Genomic DNA, 15,191 nt, shown 5'->3' with positions numbered 1-15,191 from the left:
CCATAGCTTTGACTAGACAGACCTTTGTTGGCGAAGTAATGTCTCTGCTTTTTAATATGCTGTCTAGGTTGGTCATAACTTTTCTTCCAAGGAGCAAGGGTCTTTTAATTTCATGGCTGCAGTCACTACCTGCAGTGATTTTGGAACACCAAAAAATTAAGTCTCTCACTGTTTCCATTGTTTCCCCATCTATTTGCCATGAAGTGATGGGACCAGATGCAATGATCTTAGTTTCTGAATGTTGAGTTTTAAGCCAACTTTTTCACCCTCCTCTTTTACTTTTATCAAGAGGCTCTACATCTAATCAAAGCAAACAACAATTCAGGTTTATGTTCTTTCCTCGAGCATTACATCTGATCAGGTTTCCTAAAAGATGGGTTAGAACCATCAATTCTCTCTCCCTCTCTACTCTGCACTAACTCATCTCCTGCCCTGCCCACCCACACACATCTGCACACCTGAAGGACATGTCTTTTAATATGTCAGCATGTGGTCACTGGTTATGAAACATGTATCCTGAAGGCAGGCATGAATATATATTGTTCTGAGGTTTAAGAAAAAGAGGTCAATGTTTAATACCAGCATAATTCCCCAAGGCTGGCTGGTCCAATCCAAGACTGGAGATCTGATTTGGTGTCTGTTTTTGCATGACCCCTTCATGGCTGTTGGTGTCTACATTGACTGGCTGATTTCCTGACTGTGTGATCAACTCAATGCAGGTTTCTGACTCCACATCTGGCCCAACTTCTAGCAATGGATTCCAGTCTCAGCTGCTCCCTTTGCTCCTATTTTCCTCCATTTTCCCCTCACATGCTTCATAATTCTTTCTCTATTCTTACAGGTTTCAAGAAGAATGAATTGCTAACCTTGTATACTTATTTTCCTATAAAAATCTTCTCTTTGTCCAAGATTTGGAACACTGAGTGCTGTATTTGAATTTTCATAACATTCACTTTTTTTTTTTCTGGAAGCTCTGGAATTTTTCCACTAATAAATGAGATGATTTGGGTTTGTTTGTTTGCTACCAGAATATAGTCAAGCCAGCTGACAAGGATTCTTCAATGGACCCCCTAAAATATTATGTTATTTCTAGGAGAAAATTAAACCTAAAAAAAGTGTGAAAAGGCACAAATATGGGTAAAGATAAGTAGGAACGAGTCAGAGACAATGGGCAACTGTGGGTCCGGCATGTTCTCTACTACTCTTGACTTTCAGTTCAGATTCCATAAACGCCTTAAATCTTAAATGAAGATTTTCATGGGAAACTGAGATTTCAGAAGCAACGGTGTCAACAACTTAGACCACCAATTCAGTGATGCTGAAGGTGGTGCCAGAGATTTTACAGTAAAGGAAAGAGACAGTGCACTTTCTGCTGACAGCAGTGAAAAGCAAAAAGTATATCTGTTGCTTTTCATAGGCAACATCAGGCTTCCCTGATAGCTCAGTTAGTAAAGAATCTTCCTGCAATGCAGGAGACCCTGGTTCAATTCCTGGTTCGGGAAGATCTGCTGAAGAAGGGATACGCTACCCACTCCAGTATTCTTGGACTTCCCTTGTGGCTCAGTGGGTAAAGAATCCACTGGCAATGTGGGAGACCTGGGTTTGATCCCTGGGTTGGGAAGATCCCCTGGAGAAGGGAAAGGCTACCCACTCCAGCATTCTGACTTGGAGAATTCCATGGACTGCATAGTCCATGCAGTTGCAAAGAGTTGGACACAACTGAGTGACTTTCACCCACTCACTCATAGTGAGGCTTTGATAAATGTGAGCACCATATCCCCTTCCATGGCATCAAAAATATTAGAGATATCCCACAATGAGAAAAGAAATTGTTAGATGCCACATGTCAATCAAGAGTATATGTCTGTGTATCCTGAGTATGCAAAATTGGGAGACCCCAAGAACCATTAGTGAGCCTTTATGAATGCTGAAGTGTCACCAGAGCAAATTGGAATTTAGGCATAAACAACACATTTATAATTTGGGGGGGTCATTTTTTTCTCTAGCCTGGTAACATGTTTCAGCAATTTTGAGGCTCTCCACCCAAAGACAGTTTCATGCCTAGACTTGGAAGGTTCTGGAAATCTGAAACGAAGTTAATTAATGCTTTACTATACAACATTTTTAATTACTTTATCTAAAAAACTATGAAACCACATATTTTCAAAATAGTAGATAATACAAATTATATTCAGATTCTAAATTATTAATTTCAAATAAAATTTTAAATATTTATTTAAGATTTAATTAATGTTTTCACATTATCTAAATGTACTATTTCCAAGTTCTACACCTAAGATTTAATATGGGGCTAAACATAGCAAAAATTCAGTAATACTATTTAGCTTGGGCCATGACTGAATGTTTATGCAGAGTAAAAGATAAAATTATTTGTCTAACTTAGGTTCTTAGAGGGTAGCAATGCTGCTATGAAAAGTGAAAGTGAAGGCGTCAGTTACTCAGTCAAATCTTTGTGACCCTGTGAACTGTAGCCCGCCAGGCTCCTCTGTCCATGGAATACTCCAGGAAAGAATACTGAAGGGGAAGGAAAGCCACTCTCTTCTCCAGGGGATCTTCCTGACCCAGGCATCAAACCCAGGTCTCCTGCATTGCAGGCAGGTTCTTTACCATCTGAGCTGCCGGGAACACACAGTACTATTTATAAACCAATCAACATAATGAGGACTTAACATATGCTATTAATAATGTCTGCAATTTCCTTTAGAATAGAGTTCCACAGCATGACACACAGGCATTCCTTCATCTAGGCATTAGCCTTCTCACTAACTTAATCTTTTTTCAGTCTTATTAACAGGTAATCTGCTCTCTGGTCATGCCAAAGTGCTTGCAATTCCACAAACACATAGCATTCTCCCATGACCTCTTTGCTTTGCAAACACAAGGTCTGTTTCTAAAATGTCCTAACTTAATTTCTTCATCAAATTAAAAACTATATAATAATAAAAGTAATGGGAACCATTTGTTAAATGCTTCTAGCGCCAATTATTCTTTCAGCCTTTTTGTGTATATCATCTCTGTTGTCTACAACATCATAGCAAGGCAAATATTCTACCTCCGGTTTTTCTATTAGTAGTTCTTGTTCTTACACATCACCTCCTCTGAAAAATCCTCCTGGATGCCCTCGATTCATCTGTGTTTACTCCTGCTTGACTCTTCCCACACTATTACACTGCTGTCATGGTTCTGCTCACAGTATATTAAGGCTGTCTGATCCCAACAAGATGATGTATTTCTTGAGTGAACCAAGTTCTCCTTTTACTTCCCCAACTCCAGAAACTTCCAACAATATTTAAGACATTTTAAGTGAAAAAGTTGGCTTAAAGCTCAACATTCAGAAAACGAAGATCATGGCATCTAGTCCCATCACTTCATGGGAAATAGATGGGGAAACAGTGGAAACAGTGTCAGACTTTATTTTTCTGGGCTCCAAAATCACTGCGGATGGTGATTGCAGCCATGAAATTAAAAGACACTTACTCCTTGGAAGGAAAGTTATGACCAACCTAGATAGCATATTCAAAAGCAGAGACATTACTTTGCCAACAAAGGTCCATCTACTCAAGGCTATGGTTTTTCCTGTGGTCATGTATGGATGTGAGAGTTGGACTGTGAAGAAGGCTGAGCACCGAAGAATTGATGCTTTTGAATGCTGCGATTCATGGGGTCTTAAGGAGTTGGACACGACTGAGCGACTGAACTGAACTGAACTGAATTGAAGTACTCAACGGTAATTGGAAAGACAAATTAATGTGAAGGACAAACAAAAGACAAAGAAGCCTTCTTCTCTAATCCTCCAACTCTTAGTAACTTCTATGATGCTGAGCACACACACAAGGTATTCAGCCATGTTTTCCACTGAAATTTATTTGTATTTGTTAGATATACCATCTTTGGCAATTTTTAATTAATATTTTAGTAAATATGAAGATGTGGATAGAAGAACTCTGGAGGCATTCCACTGCAGTCTTGAATACATATGTTTTCTCTTTTGTGACACATGTTACAAGTGCTTTGTTATTAAGAACAGTAGTATGCTGGGTAGTAAGAGCTGGCCTGAATGCTTTTACCCTGATGTTAATGGAAATGCACATAATGATTTATAATTAAACATCATGTCTGCTGGAAGATACTGGTAGATACTATTACACATGTTATCAAGTTAAGTCTTTTTTAAAAAAATAAAAGTGGCTTTTGAATTTTATCAATTTTATTTTAAGTGAACTTTCATTTCTTTACATGCAGTGAACTATATATTTTTGTTGAGTCATCATCACATTCATCAAAAGAGTCTTATTTTGCATAGTATATTCTTTTCAGCATATTGCAAAATGCAATTCACAATATATTTTAAACTGTCATTTATGTTCATAAGTGAGATCACTTATGTATTTTTCAGTTATGGTTTCAGGGTTATATTTTAACATAATAAATTTAAACACTTTCCATGCCTTCTTATGCTCTGAACCTGGTTTTTGTAGGGAGGCTTATAAAGTATCTATGTTTGTCCTTGCCTTTACTAAAATTACACCAATTTTATTGTTATTGATCTATTTTTGCTAATTTTTTCTTCAGATCAGATCAGTCGCTCAGTCGTGACCAACTCCTTGCGACCCCATGAATCGCAGTACGCCAGGCCTCCCTGTCCATCACCAACTCCTGGAGTTCACCCAGACTCACGTCCATCAAGTCAGTGATGCCATCCAGCCATCTCATCCTCTGTCGTCCCCTTCTCCTCCTGCCCCCAATCCCTCCCAGCATCACAGTCTTTTCCAATGAGTCAACTCTTCGCATGAGGTGGCCAAAGTACTGGAGTTTCAGCTTTAGCATCATTCCTTCCAAAGTAATCCCAGGGCTGATCTCCTTCAGAATGGACTGGTTGGATCTCCTTGCAGTCCAAGGAACTCTCAAGAGTCTTCTCCAAAAAATAAACTCAAAATGGATTAAAGATCTAAACGTAAGACCAGAAACTATAAAACTCCTAGAGGAGAACATAGGCAAAACACTCTCCGACATACATCACAGCAGGATCCTCTATGACCCACCTCCCAGAATATTGGAAATAAAAGCAAAAATAAACAAATGGGACCTAATTAACCTTAAAAGCTTCTGCACATCAAAGGAAACTATTAGCAAGGTGAAAAGACAGCCTTCAGAATGGGAGAAAATAATAGCAAATGAAGCAACCGACAAACAACTAATCTCAAAAATATACAAGCAACTCCTACAGCTCAACTCCAGAAAAATAAACGACCCAATCAAAAAATGGGCCAAAGAACTAAATAGACATTTCTCCAAAAAAGACATACAGATGGCTAACAAACACATGAAAAGATGCTCAACATCACTCATTATCAGAGAAATGCAAATCAAAACCACTATGAGGTACCATTTCACACCAGTCAGAATGGCTGCGATCCAAAAGTCTACAAATAATAAATGCTGGAGAGGGTGTGGAGAAAAGGGAACCCTCTTACACTGTTGGTGGGAATGCAAACTAGTACAGCCACTATGGAGAACAGTGTGGAGATTCCTTAAAAAACTGGAAATAGAACTGCCTTATGATCCAGCAACCCCACTGCTGGGCATACACACTGAGGAAACCAGAAGGAAAGAGACACGTGTACCCCAATGTTCATCGCAGCACTGTTTATAATAGCCAAGACATGGAAGCAACCTAGATGTCCATCAGCAGATGAATGGATAAGAAAGCTGTGGTACATATATACAATGGAGTATTACTCAGCCATTAAAAAGAATACATTTGAATCAGTTCTAATGAGGTGGATGAAACTGGAGCCTATTATACAGAGTGAAGTAAGCCAGAAGGAAAAACATAAATACAGTATTCTAACGCATATATATGGAATTTAGAAAGATGGTAACAATAACCCTGTGTACGAGACAGCAAAAGAGACACTGATGTATAGAACAGTCTTATGGACTCTGTGGGAGAGGGAGAGGGTGGGAAGATTTGGGAGAATGACATTGTAACATGTAAAATATCATGTAAGAAACGAGTTGCCAGTCCAGGTTCGATGCACGATACTGGATGCTTGGGGCTAGTGCACTGGGACGACCCAGAGGGATGGTATGGGGAGGGAGGAGGGAGGAGGGTTCAGGATGGGGAACACATGTATACCTGTGGTGGATTCATTTTGATATTTGGCAAAACTAATACAATTATTTAAATTTTAAAAATAAAATAAAATTAAAAAAAAAAAAAAAAAAGTCTTCTCCAACACCACAGTTCAAAAGCATCAATTCTTCGGCACTCAGCCTTCTTCACAGTCCAACTCTCACATCCATACACGACCACAGGAAAAACCATAGCCTTGACTAGACGAACCTTTGTTGGCAAAGTAATGTCTCTGCTTTTCAATATGCTATCTAGGTTGGTCATAACTTTCCTTCCAAGGAGTAAGCATCTTTTAATTTCATGGCTGCAGTCACCATCTGCAGTGATTTTGGAGCCCCCCAAAATAAAGTTTGACACTGTTTCCACTGTTTCCCCATCTATTTCCCATGAAGTGATGGGACCAGATGCCATGATCTTCCTTTTCTGAATGTTGAGCTTTAAGTCAACTTTTTCACTTTCCACTTTCACTTTCATCAAGAGGCTTTTGAGTTCCTCTTCACTTTCTGCCATAAGGGTGGTGTCATCTGCATATCTGAGGTTATTGATATTTCTCCCGGCAATCTTGATTCCAGCTTGTGTTTCTTGCAGTCCAACGTTTCTCATGATGTACTCTGCATATAAGTTAAATAAACAGGGTGACAATATACAGCCTTGATGAACTCCTTTTCCTATTTGGAACCAGTCGTTGTTCCATGTCCAGTTCTAACTGTTGCTTCCTGACCTGCATACAAATTTCTCAAGAGGCAGGTCAGGTGGTCTGGTATTCCCATCTCTTTCAGAATTTTCCACAGTTTATTGTGATCCACACAGTCAAAGGCTTTGGCATAGTCAATAAAGCAGAAATAGATGTTTTTCTGGAACTCTCTTGCTTTTTCCATGATCCAGCGGGTGTTGGCAATTTGATCTCTGGTTCCTCTGCCTTTTCTAAAACCAGCTTGAACATCAGGAAGTTCATGGTTCACATATTGCTGAAGCCTGGCTTGGAGAATTTTGAGCATTACTTTACTAGCATGTGAGGTGAGTGCAATTGTGCAGTAGTTTGAGCATTCTTTGGCATTGCCTTTCTTTGGGATTGGAATGAAAACTGACCTTTTCCAGTCCTCTGGCCACTGCTGAGTTTTCCAAATTTGCTGGCATATTGAGTGCAGCTCTTTCACAGCATAATCTTTCAGGATTTGGAATAGCTCAACTGGAATTCCAGCATCTCCACTAGCTTTGTTCGTAGTGATGCTTTTTTGTCTTTTATAGATAAATTATACAATTCATCAAGATTTTAAGATAAATTGTTATGCAATTTTGTATATAATTATGCCTCTTATAATTCTTCTCATAATATGTTCTCTTTGCCTTTAGTAGGTATGCCAAATACTTTCAGTTGTTTTTACCAAAATACTTTATTGGTAATACCAAATTGTAACATTGGCCCATCTCATAAATTTTGCCTTATACTTTATCATCAGTCACTTGTAAGTAAAATGTAAATTGTATTTCTAAATATTCTTAACACAGAAGTAAATAATGAAAACGTGATTAAAAAATATTTCCAGTGGTCTACATATCATTTTTTGTTATAATGTTGGTATTGAGTTATGATTTTACTTTATTAGGGTCAAAAAGTAACCTGTATGATTTGACCAGTATAATGTAATAGTTAAGAGCATAAATAGATTCTAGTGCCAGATATAATGAATCTCAACACCATCATTAAGAAGGTGTGTGAAACTGAGCAAGTTAATTAAAAAACTGTGCATCAGATTCTTCAACCACAGAATGGAGATAATAATAGCACACTCTTCATAGAATTATCATGAAGATGAAATTAGTTAATAGGTCTGAGCACTTATAATCATGTAAAATATTTCTTAAAAATGTAAAACATTAACATGTTATTATTATTATACATATTGTTTACCTTGGTAATGTTTAAAAATATTTCTTTTGTGGCCCTAGGTTTAGCTTTATTTAAACACAATCGCACCTCTACCTCATGGCCCATATGCTGTTCACTGACAAATCCTCTTGGTGGTGGTGGTTGTTGTTCAGTCTCTAAGTCTTGTCTGACTAGTAGTAGCTATTGGTGCTACCTTTAAAATATATTCAGAGAATGGAAAGTTAAAGACAATGCTTTAAATGGTATGTTAAAGCCCTCCGATATACAGCCAGTTGGTTCACGCAGCCTACATACCAGCTTGAGGGTAACATGTCAGATATTAACAAATGCTTTAGTCTGTACACTGGTCTCATCTTCAGAAACATGGTACTGTCTAAGACACTACAAATCCCTCTAGGAATTTAGGAAAGGTAATGGGAAGATACACTAGCCCAGTGGGAAAGACACTGTAAGAAAGAAAATGAAGACACAGAGACTCTGTGTCTGTGTGTGTGTGTGTGTAGGTACACGTGGGCACCCCTGTGTGCACACATGGATGCAAAATCAATTTACTGCAACCAATTATAAATGACAGACACTCATCTAAAATTAAATTTGCTGGAATAGTTTTCATTTACATGAAGAGGCTGCAAATTCAAAATAAATTTTTGACATTAAATTTCTTACCTCAGTTTTTATTATTGCATCCTGGGTCTTCTTCCCCTTTCTTTGCAATTTTTTCTTAGTTTTTTCTACATTTCTTTTAACTTCTCCTCTCTTCTCAAGTACTTCATCTAGCAACTATAGGACAATTTAGAAATTAAGATGTGCAATATTAATAGTCCAATTGTCTGGGTTTAGGATTGATAGTTCCCAAGCGACTATTTTAATAACAACAACATATATTTTGGTGTAAAAGGAAAGGATGACCACACATGAATTACAAAAACATACTATGATATCCATAATCCTAATATCAACTTGAATAACCAAAGAAAATAAAATGCTAATCAATTTTAGCTAAGTAATAACTAATAAACTCACATCGAAATAATAAATTTTCCTGACAATATTTAAACATTTTAATCAAAATTAAAACTCCAAATTTTCAGTACTCATTATAGTGTGTGAAAACTTATTCTTCCAAGAATTTATGCTAAATTAATAGTGTTCATAATTTATACACCGCTAAAGAATAATAAACCAAATTGATTACTGAACTACAAGAAAGTAGAAAACAGTGGCTAGTATAAAATAAAAGAATAAAAGTCATTAATCTTTTCTGGTATTCATTATTATTCTCAGATGATTACACCAAGGCTTTGATGTAACTAATAAACTCCTATCATTAGTGTAAGGAGGAGCCATTGTTAAAATAATTTATCTCAGTGGTTCTTAATACTGGTTATATATTCATTACAGGAGCACTGGGATAAGCACTGGAAGTCCTAAGTTGAGATGTACACTCAGAATTTGTTGTTTCCATGGTTTATGCCCTTGTACAAGTTGCTTCATGCAGGTAGGCTCAAGTTTTCTCATTCTATGTTACAGCTAAATTCTCTCTTGCTTATTTTAGAGAGATGCTTTGAAGATCAAAATAAAATTTCATAATAAGGAAACTGAAAATCACAAAGTTTTTAATAAATGAAATTCTGAAAAGTAGTACAGTCTACAAATACAAAGTCACATCATCATTTGCAAATAAAAGACAATTCTGTTGCCAAAATGCCCCAAACGAATATATGCGTGTTCTCCCTTCAGCTGAGGACAAGAATGTATAACTCTTACCACACCTTCTACTTCTTCAAAAGACTAATGATATGATGTATACATATTTTTTCTATTAAATCTTTTTTTGGGAAGGGCTAGTAATATCAGTTACTGCCATAAACTTGTTGTTCTGAAAATATTTTATCAACATTTGCTTATTTTTTATCCCAGCTGTCTTCACTTCATCTATACACATCACAAATGTACCATGAAAATGTCAGGACGCATTATCTTTCATATTTGAACAAGCACAGCTTTGGAATTTTACTAACAAGCAGTGAAGACTTTGAATTAAATTCCCTACAGTGGGTAATCATACCAGAAAAATCACCACTCATTCATTTGGAATTTGCTTTTCCTAGGTATATTCTAAGTAAAGGGTTCCAGGAAATAGCATTAATACTGTTTTGCTATGTAATTCCACTGTAGACCACTTGTGTGGTCCTAGAATAGTTGCTTATTTTGTCCATGCTTTTACTTCTTCCGATATGAAATCCTAATTTTCCAAATGATACTGTAAATTGCATAAATGATTTAGCGACCTAAATATTCCTGCAAATTAGTTTCTGGATTAATGATAAATGCTTACGTCAGCATGTTCTTGGTGGCAAGTTTTGATTTTTTCAGCTTCTTCTTCTAGTTTAAGCAGTGGTTTCTCCATTTCTGCCAGTGCTAGGGAATAGATTGCTTTCTTTCTCATAAGGTCCTGCTTCTCAAGTGTCTGTTCTTCTTGAAGGGAAAAGAGTTTTTTCTGCCAGCAAAGATTATTAAATAATTCATTGTTATTAATTACCTAAACATTTATTGAGACTTTATCCTGTGCTGGGTAGTAATATTTAAAAATCAAAACAATAAATGCCACCATAAAAAAGCAATAGGTAGAAATATAGTATATTTACAGAGTGTATATTTAAAGATATTATTAAAATACAGCATATTTAAAGGCATTATTATAAAAATGAGAAAAAACTTAATAGACAATAGAAATAAAATATTCTTATGTATTGGAGGATAATAAAGTTAGAGAACACTTTAATGACAAATTTTGTAATATATGTAAGTCCTGCAGTCTAAGACTAAATAAAACCAATAAAAATAAATTCATAAACTATTAAGCAAAAAGATCTGGAATATTACTGTATTATTGGGCTTATAAACAGTGAGAAAAAAATGAGACAATTTGGCACTTTCAAACATACAGAATTTGAGAGACATTGCTTTTATATGTTTGAAAATATCAAATTTGCCAACAGAAAAAAATTACAAAATTTGTGTTCGCTTCAGAGAAGAACAGAAGTACAGATAATCTCAAATATTTTTTTAATAACCTGTTTTGGACTGTTTTATGTGTTGATTTTACTCTTTTTATAGTAATGGTTTCAAATACTTATGTATTTCTGAAGGGGAGGCAATCTAGAAACATGCCAGGGTTCAGAACACCTCATCTGGGATCCAAAAGATATGCAGGTGGTAGACAAAGATTTTAAAAAGTAAAGAAATAGCTATGCAGTGTTTATAGCTAATGTTTATAGCTAAACAGTGGAAGTCAAAGTCATCCAGTCCTGTCCAACTCTGTGAACTCATGGCCTCCAGCCTGCCAGGCTCTTCTGTCCATGGCTTTCTCCAGGCAAGAATACTGGAGTGGGTAGCTGTTCCCTTCTCCATGGGGTCTTCCCAACCCAGATCTCCCACATTGCAGGCAGATTCTTTACCATCTGAGCCACCAGGGAAGCCCTGCTAGCTATAATATTTTAGTTTCAAAATCTTTATGTAGAAATATCATAGCATATTTTTTTTTCAGTCTTAAATAAAAGAATTCAGCTGAAAGACACTAAGACTAAAGAAAACATAACATCATCACAAGGCAAACTAAAGAGACACTGCCCTTTTACCAGACTGGCAGAAATTCCCATTAAGCCACAAAATGAGATATGTATACGAGAGGTCAGTTTCTTTACGCATGATCAGACGCTGCTAGTCGTACACAGAGGGCAACTGTCATCAACTAAGGACAGAAAACTGCTGGCTTGCAAACCAAGTAGTGAAAAGATGCCTCATTACAGGCAAATTTAAAATGCTAAGTAAACTGCAAATTAAAAGAATAAAATATTGAAACCAATTGGGTTTACCTGAATCATCATTCCATTAGCCACTTCACCTCGAGTGAGTTTCTTCAGGAAGTCTTCTCTGCCCTGTACATTATCAATTTTTTTAAAACGAAAGGAGGTTTTATGTATGAAAAGTCAGAAAACATTTTAAGACAACTGCTAACACAAAATACATTTTACTTAGGTTAAAATGAAGACTAACTGTTCACTACACACTGAGTATTATAATTAAAAGATAAATAAATAAAATCCTGATGTTATCTGAAGCACAATTAGTAAGTGATACAATACCAGGAAATAGAATACAGAATATCTGTTCAATTAATTGTATGTTATAAACTTGAACTAAAATATCAAAGTAAGAAAATCAAAAAGGAAAAACTAGATAGTCTTCAATTACTCTTTTAAAAAATATCAATCTTCTTTCACTATTTTCCAGAATGAACACATTCCATTTTGAAAGTGGGACAGATGAATTCAAGTTTAGACTTTACAAAACATGATCAAATTCTCCACGTGGCTAGAAAAAATTTTCTCTTTGGCTGTTTCTTATTTTAAAAAATCATTCCTTGAAAGATGGTGGACAAAAAACATGTGGAAAAAATTTTCTATTTGATACTTGGATAGAGAGTCTTAATGTCTTTATAGTTGTACTTTATATTATCACACAACCAGATTTAGAAATAACTCAAAAATTTCCTTCTGTGTTTAGAATTACCACTTGGAACACCTTATTTGAGGGAGGAGTTGTCCTGGATTTAAGCTGTCCTCTATATTAAAAAAAGATGTACGGCTTTGTAAAGAAGAACTGTTGAAGTTCTCTAAAATTCCTCCTTCATTACTGAACCCCTACCATATCACAGAGTCTACACAGACATTCTTAAGAAACAAGTCAATAAGTCTCTCCTACAACCCATTTCCTTAGTATAGCAACCCATCAAAATTACACTCTTCTAAAGTAAAGCAAGATAACTCCAAAGAAGAAAAGAGGAGATAAAGAAGGCAATACCTTTAATATATTACTTCACCCAAGGATATACCTATATCTAAAGCCAATTTATTCAATGATGTATTTTGATAATTTAAAAGAAATTAGTTGCCTCTTCTAATATAACAGATAACAGTTTTATCAACTAGTTAAACATTTAGTATTAAGGGAACAAAATTACAAATGACTCTATAGACTAGAAAAAATATACTGTATTTCAAAATAGTAACTGAAAAATGTGTGTGTGTGTGTTTATCAAGGAGATAAATTGCAAAATGGTACGGCATGAAGCTGAAGAGATAAACTATCAGTTTATGTAGAATCTTTAAGGCACAATAAGAAAATTAGTGAAGAATGTTAAACAAGGTGTGTGTTTTAGGAAGGTTACTTGGGCTGCAATGGGGATTAATTAGTGTTTCCTTAAGATTCATTCATCCTTTTAAGTTTTTTTTTTAATTGTCAGTAAAGAGAGAACTCTATTGTTTAAGTGAATTCAAGTTCCTGAACTTACATAAATTAACATCATGCAAAAAGAATTTGCATAAATAAGGCCAATAAAAACTGTAGGCAGTATGTGTGCTCAGTTCCTCGTGTACAATGCTCTGTGACCCCATGGACTGTAGCTCGCCAGGCTCCTCTGTCCACTGGATTTCCCAGGCAAGAATGCTGGAGTGGGTTGCATTTCCTTCTCCAGGGGATCTTCCCGACTCAGGGACTGAACTCAAGGAGTCTCCTGCCTCTCCTGCACTGGCAGGCAAATTCTTTACCACTCTGCCACCTGAGAAGCCAGTATATGAGACATTATAATAAAATAGGCTAGAAGTCTGAAGATGCAAGAGTAAAACAATTGCATTTCTTTGAAAAGAAGGGAAGAGTCCCATGAAATTTTGAAACCTGTATTTCTATACAAAACCAACCCAACCTATTACCAGTGGATCAACATGCACTTCCTGCAAGACAACATCTGGAGCTTCACTCTCGCCTCTCAGGGAACTCTTTAAGCTCTGCTTTCTACCATGCCCCCAAACCTCCATGACTCAGAGCAAGGTCAAATGACAGGTCACCAGAAGGGAAACTACTGGGTTGGCCAAAACAGTCATTCGGATTTTTCTGGACGATGGTATGGAAATGGCTGAATGGATTTTTTGGCCAACCCAGTCCTTGTTACTGACTGGGCTGCCAATTTCAACTTCCACCGGCCACAGGGCATGTTTCCAGCCAGATGTTCAAGCCCTTCCCTCGGTACTATCCCCTTCCTGAAAACATACTCTGTCCATCCGGGCACTGGCCAAATGCTGGGAAGTTGACCAGTTCCTAGGAGAGCTACCAAGTTACTATGACCTTCAAGAACCTGAGAATTAGCCTAAGACTGACATTAAGGTGAGCTCTGAGGGTCAGAGGTGCACACAGGCCACAGTGCAACATCTGAGTGAGGGGACCTATTTGTCATCCCTTCCTGTTGTCACAAGAAGCATTCCCTGTAAAGCTGACTCTGAGGTGGTGGGGTTTTGAGTGCAGAATTCTTATCAAGGCGTGTACTTGGAATCAACTCCTGTTGGACTGGAGAGGGGGCATGATGGGAAAAATAGAAAGAAGATGGGAGATGATGCAGGATTAAGCAAAAACATAGGCTGAGCTCTTAATACAAAGCATCCCCAACAAGAAGCTTGGTCAACACCATGGGGTGTCCTGGAGCAAGAACAGGCCCCCAGCTTTGCTGCACCTGGAAGGGGAATGACCTCAAGCAAAGTGACAACTGATTTCTGAAGTAGAATCTGGGCAGTTACGTCCATGAAGCTTCTGTCATGAGTCCCCTCAATGATAAAGCTATCGTTAGTGCTACTAAGACTTATAGGCAAAGTATTATTACCTGCCTACTATGTAGAGTTTGTTTTAACCTCACAACGAAATCCATGAAATCGCTAGTATTGTCCCCTTTTGCAAATGAGAAAATTGGGACAGATTATATAAATTACCAGAATGCAAAAATCTAGCACACATGGGAAGCAGGATGCTAATCCACATAGAGAGCCCAGGGACTTTATTTCATTGCCTTAGGATCTCAGTGACACCTGGATACGTAGGATCCTTCAATGTGACTGAAATATTTAGTGCAGAGCCTTCTGACTGCCCTGTCTCTTCCTTTGCGAAGTCTACTTTTCCATTAGGCTTTCTAAGCAATTGGACTGCTGGACTCTGTAACTCAGCCACCTGTTCCACAGACAGAGGAATCGAATGAGACTCTGTGTTATAGACACACCAATCTGCCAGTGAGGCCATGTGCGCGTGCAAGCTAGG

The 15,191-nt window shown here is 37.0% G+C and overlaps 1 protein-coding gene across 1 annotated transcript in view; it reads right to left on the bottom strand.

Moving 5' to 3' along the window:
- Nucleotides 1–15,191, bottom strand: part of CCDC178 (coiled-coil domain containing 178) — a 415,790-nt gene that overhangs the window by 254,629 nt on the left and 145,970 nt on the right. Inside the window, exons 14-16 of the mRNA XM_061399651.1 lie at nt 11,927–11,989; nt 10,387–10,548; nt 8,715–8,828 (exon numbers count right to left, since the gene is read on the bottom strand). Coding sequence (XP_061255635.1) covers nt 8,715–8,828; nt 10,387–10,548; nt 11,927–11,989 — 339 coding nt within the window. The remainder of the gene's footprint in view (nt 1–8,714; nt 8,829–10,386; nt 10,549–11,926; nt 11,990–15,191) is intronic.

The sequence above is a fragment of the Bos javanicus genome, chromosome 24 (genome assembly GCF_032452875.1).
Source record: "Bos javanicus breed banteng chromosome 24, ARS-OSU_banteng_1.0, whole genome shotgun sequence".
In the NCBI taxonomy this organism is placed as follows: domain Eukaryota; kingdom Metazoa; phylum Chordata; class Mammalia; order Artiodactyla; family Bovidae; genus Bos; species Bos javanicus.
Note: the sequence above shows the minus strand (reverse complement) of the source record. Positions and strands in the feature narration are given on the sequence as shown.